Here is a 5494-nt window from a genome sequence, read left to right as displayed (position 1 = left end):
ATAGCATACTCCCACGGGTTCTTCACCTAACCCCCACCACCCAGAGCCCGGGGGATCCTTTGAAAGGGGCCCCCCGGCCTGTTCCGAAACGGGGAAAGGCAGGCCCCGAGCAGGGGAGCCGCCCGGACTCCGGGGTCAACACAGACGGCCGGTCGGAGTACCCGCACGGGGCTCACCGGGTCCTTCGCCGGGGCGGGGGGCGGGAGGGGGGACTCGCGGGCAGACACACCTGGCGCCGGAGGAAGGGGGCGGTCGTGGTCAGAAGTCGGGGTGACCGCGGCGGGGCTCTCCCGGCTCTCGGGGGAGGCTGGGGGCCGGGCCTGCGGGAAAGATCAGGTGCCTCGGCCTCCGCGCGCTCGGCGTTTGCTCCGCGAATTCGTCTTTATAAATGTCAGGGGTCGGGCCGCGCTGCCTCCCCCCTGAACAGCGCCCTGCTCTTCCAGGAAGGCCCGGGCGGGGGGCCTGCGCCGGGCAGGGGGCTGGCTTCCCTGTTCCCAGCCGGCCGCGAGTCCCAGGGTGTTTCCCAACAGGTGGGTCCGGACCCTCCCCGTCCCCGGCTCGTCCGCGTGAGGCTGGGTCTGCCCGGCTTTCCCGGGAGGGGGGTGGTGGCCTGAGCTGGCATGTTGGGGGGGACCCCCAGCCCCTGCCGGCTGCCGGGGGCAGTGGAGGGGGGTGGGGGACAGGGCGATGGGGGCCACTTGGGCCCCTGGGCAGAGTAGCATTATAATGGCGTGTTGTGTATTTTTCAATTTCCTAAAGGTAACTGTTCAGTCCTCACCTAATTTTACACAGCATGTGAGGGAGCAGAGCCTGGTGACGGATCAGCTCAGCCGCCGCCTCATCCGGACCTACCAGCTCTACAGCCGCACCAGCGGGAAGCACGTGCAGGTCCTGGCCAACAAGCGCATCAACGCCATGGCGGAGGACGGGGACCCCTTCGGTAAGGCGGGGATCCCCTCGGTCAGGCGGCTGCGCGGTGCAGCCTGCAGTAGCTGGCGGAACCTGCCCGCCCCCGGCTGGCCTGCTGGGCCTGCACCCATCAGCCCTCACTGCATGGGCCAGGGGCCTGCAGGCTCCCCAGCTCAGAAGGCAAGGGGTTAAGGCCAAAAACGCATGTTGGGGGTCAGCTGGAGAAGAGAGGTCTGGGGAAGGGACCTTGGGGAGTACTTGGCCCACAGGTGCCCCTTCCCTGCCCAGCAGATGAATGAATCCAGGAATTTCCCTTTACACCTCCCCCTTTCATACACCCCTCCCCAGCTGCAGGTGGAGGCAGAGGGTTCAGGGGGAGGGGGCCAGGTTTCAGGGAAGCTCTTGAAAGAGGATATGTCGCCAGGGCCCACAAAAGGAGAGTGGGAAAGAGAAGGGAGAGAAGTCCCCCCAACTCTCCCAGCTAGAGGGGGGGGGTTGCTGTGAACCTTTAAATGTTGTGATCAGAAGGGTCAGTCACACATGGGAACGAGGCTTGGGAAGGGGCCCTCTCTGCTCCACTTACCCAGGAACCCAGGTGGTGGGTCAGAGCCGGCTCCCTGTGGGGTGCTGAGTACAGGGAGCTACTGCGGGGGGGGAGAGGCTGAGGACTGATTGATTTCTAAAACATTCAATATTCCTGCCTGGAAACAAGGCCAGTTTCCAGAGTCCTGATGTACCCGGAGAAAAGCAAGCCCTCTGGGCGGCTGGTGTTGTTTTTAGAGCACGATTATTGTGAGTTTAAAAACCTTTAAATAATGACCAAGTTAAACAAGCATGAAAGGAGAGGGGAAGACTCTATTAAAATGTAATAAAAAGGTGAGGCACTTTAAGAGCTCAGAAGAAAAATGAAGAATGATATAAAACAGAAAAAGAACGAGCCCTTTTTCAGATGTGGAGTTTGAAAAGAGTTGCAAGTCTGTAAATGTTAAAAAAGAGGTTCAAGATTGTTCTCTATGAATCTCTGGAGAGACCCCCGCGTCTGGCAGAGCGATTAAAACTCTTCTTACTTTCACCTTTTTTAACATTTCCTGAATACTTTCTCCTCTTCTCGAGCCAGTTTGGGGGATCGAGTATGTCTCGCTGCATTTTTTCTGCGTCGACGTAGCTGACTTCCCTTCAAAGCTGGAGAAGGAGACATAATTTTCCTGGGATAAATCTGTCACTGGGTGGAAGAATAGGTTTGAAAATGTTAAGCTTTCCAAAAGCCCGGCCGGGAAAGCCGCTGTAAACTGCAGCCCCAGCTCCCCAGAAACATCCAGGAAGGAGAGTGGGGGCTCTGGACGGTGGGGGTGGGGGCGGCCTGCACGGTGGCCGAGCTCCCCCGCTGGGCTGGCAGGGCCAGCCAATCGGCCCTTTGTCCCTCCAAAGTGGCTGCTGGCTGCCCTTCTCAGCTTCCAAGGAAAGGGAACGAATGCCTGCCTGGCTCCTTCTGGGTTTCCTCCATCAGAGCAAATGGTCCGGCATCCTTGGGTTTTGGGGAGGGAAGAAGAGGCTGCGCTGGCCATGGAAGAACTCGTCTTCAACATCAGGGGGCTGGTGCCCGCTTCTCTCCTGAGGCTCCTTGGGCCCTGCTCGCCCAGCAGGAGTAGAAGCAGAGGGGCCCCAAAGCAGGGACCCAGGGTGTCCAGCCAGGACAGGAAGCGTCTGGAAAAGAGCAGCAGGGAGGTCCTAGCTGCTTCCTGATGGCCCCAGGAAGTGACGAGGCGCCTACTCCATCCCGATCTGCCCCGCTTGGCCAAGGTCCTCTGAGTGGGGTCCTCTCTTGCCCTTCGCCTGTCAGTGTCCTTCCTGGCCCTTAAAAGCACCCGCTCCTGGCTCAGGAAGACGGACCAGGAAAGGGATGAGCAGACTGGCTGCATCCAAAAGGAGGTGGGTGGGAGGAGAGGTGACAGCTGCATTTCCCCTGGCTGACTTGGAGCCAGACTGAGGTCTTGGCTGCTGGGTCCCAGCTCTGTGCCTATGTGAAGGGGGTGGGCAGTCACAGGCTGGACGATGAGGGCTGTCTTGCTGACCTTGATGCCCATCTTCCCAGTAGTTTCAGAGGCAGAGGAGGTGCCACCTTGTCAGTGTAGACTGGGAGGCAGCTCTGGGAGTCCCAGAACCGCTTTCTCAAGGAGGGAAGAGGCTGAGCTCTGCGGTAGGGAGGGCAGGACACCCATCCCCTTCTGTCCCAAAGGGCTAACTCAGCCCTCACTCCCTCCGTGGGGACAGCCTCAGAGGGAGGAGTTACCTAGCGAGTGGGGAGGAATTGGTTCTGTGGCAAGTTGGCTGCCTGAAGGCAAGGAGGAGGGGGAAGAAGGCATAGAATTCAGCTCCATGTTTCCTCTCCAGACTGGGAGAAAAGTGTGCCTGGTCTTCTCCCTCCACACCCACAGAGAGGGCGGGTCACCGGGGTGAGAAGCCGAGCTGTGATGGAGGTTGAAAGAGGAAAAACCGATGAGTTGTTGCTTTCTGGACACTGGGGCTGGGGACTTACGTGCCTGGGAAGCCTGGGGAAGAGGCAGGACCCTCCAAGCTGGTGTCTGAGTCCTGGCTGGGCTGTGTTAGGGAGAGCTGCGCCATCCCTATCCCCTCCTCAGCAGAGCAGCAGTGGGGAAGGGCGGCGGGTGGGTGGCCAGGGATGTGAGTTAGAGCCCCAGGTGCCAGAAGCAGGAGGGAATTCTTCGACATTTGGCCTCAGGACTGGAGGTCACCGCTGCACCCAGATGTATATAATTATCTGTAGGCATGTGCACGTAATATTTTGAGTTGGAAAGATTCTCTTGGATCTTTTGAGTAGCAGAACTCTAGTCATGAAGCCTTGACATAAAAGTCATTTACTGTCTGGTTTTAAGAGGCTCTTTTTAATTTGATGGCCCCCAAAACCACTCTGCAGAGCCCAGCCGGTACACCATGATCTCGTCCATCCTCCTCTGTAAACCTGGGTGAGGGGCCTGAGACCCGGCAAGGGGACTTGATCTTACCTAGGGGGCCGATGCCCACCTCTTGGGTGCCTGGGCCTCCGAGCAGGTGCTGCTAGGACGTGACAAGTCTGTGGGCCAGCTGGGGTGAGGACATAGGTCAGTGGGGGTCGGGGAGCTTCCAATAACCTCCTTCCTCTGTCCCGGACAGCAAAGCTCATTGTGGAAACAGATACCTTTGGGAGCCGGGTTCGGGTTCGAGGAGCTGAGACGGGTCTCTACATCTGCATGAACAAGAAGGGGAAGCTGATTGCCAAGGTGAAGCCCCAGGAGGAAGGGGGCCGGGAGGAGGGGGCCGGGGGCCTGGGCAGTGGCTGGGCTGGCGGAGCTCCTCTAGGATGTCAACAAGGTGGGCAGAGGGCCACAGGGCCACCTTGGGGTTACCTAATGCTTGGGAGGGAGAGGGGAGGGAGAAGGGAACTGCTTGAGAGATGAAAAGCTATAAAGGCAAAGAGGGAAGAAGGAAGGCTAGGGAAGGGGCTTGGGGGAGGTTGGTAAATTCCATATATCTTTTTAACAAATCGCCAAATTGCTTTGCTATTATGTCCAATTACATGGTACCAGCATTTGGAATGTTCAGTAAGCCGCAGGCCCAGCCCCTCGGCCGAGCTCTGAAATGGCCCCATTAGTCACGGCTCCTCTCCAGCCTCGAGCTCCCCGCTTGCTGGGCTTCTGGGGCTTGAGGCTCAGCGCCTCCTCGCAGGCCTCCCCTCCCCCATAGGGTGGCTGCCCAGGGGCCCTGGAGCTGGAATCCTCAGGGACTGAGGGGGGCAGCTGGGGAAACGGGTGCTAGCTGCTCAGGCCAGACTGGTGGGCAGCAGGCCAGGGCAGGCAGGGTCTGGGCCCCCTCTCTGCCTCTCTGTGTTGGGGCCCAGCCCTTTCGGTAGATAGCCATGTGTCACTGCTGCCCAGGAGGACAGGAAGTTGCCGGGTGGGCTGCGGGTTGTGAGGGATTAGAGAGCGGGTGCCCAGGCAGGGGGTGGGGCTGCAGCTCCTGCCCACCCTGCCATCTGCTGGGGTGCCCACCTGCTGTCTGGGGCCGCCTGCCCTCTGCCTCGGATGGGGGGGCTCCGGAGAGAGCCCAGTAACGCTGTGTCTGGCACTCCTACCTGCAGAGCAACGGCAAAGGCAAGGATTGTGTCTTCACGGAGATCGTGCTGGAGAACAACTACACGGCCCTGCAGAACGCCAAGTACGAGGGCTGGTACATGGCCTTCACCCGCAAGGGCCGGCCCCGCAAGGGCTCCAAGACGCGGCAGCACCAGCGCGAGGTCCACTTCATGAAGCGGCTGCTCCGCGGCCACCACACCACCGAGCAGAGCCTGCGCTTCGAGTCCTCAACTACCCGCCCTTCACGCGCAGCCTGCGGGGCAGCCAGAGGACTTGGGCCCCCGAGCCCCGATAGTGCCTCTCACTCCTCTCCCCGAAGTCAGTCCTTGTGTTTTATATGTATATATAAGTAGAGTAGTCGTGTCGACTGAGGCTTAAGCTGGGAGCAGCTGGAGCTCCGGGTTCTAGTTGTTGAATAATTGTTTGCTGTCGGTTTTTTTTTTTTTTTAACAAAA

General features: G+C 59.4%; 1 protein-coding gene across 1 annotated transcript in view; it reads left to right on the top strand.

Annotated features, from left to right (window-relative positions):
• The window catches only part of FGF8 (fibroblast growth factor 8), a 7149-nt gene extending 1815 nt beyond the window's left edge, over positions 1-5334 (top strand). Inside the window, 5 exon segments of the mRNA XM_014461828.2 lie at positions 428-530; positions 793-940; positions 4081-4187; positions 5045-5261; positions 5264-5334. Of these exon segments, the coding sequence (XP_014317314.2) occupies positions 428-530; positions 793-940; positions 4081-4187; positions 5045-5261; positions 5264-5334 (646 nt within the window).
• Positions 5335-5494: the final 160 nt, after the last annotated feature.

This window comes from Myotis lucifugus, unplaced genomic scaffold, assembly GCF_000147115.1.
Source record: "Myotis lucifugus unplaced genomic scaffold, Myoluc2.0 scaffold_162, whole genome shotgun sequence".
NCBI classification, from domain to species: Eukaryota; Metazoa; Chordata; class Mammalia; order Chiroptera; family Vespertilionidae; genus Myotis; species Myotis lucifugus.
This window is presented reverse-complemented; position numbering and strand designations above follow the sequence as displayed.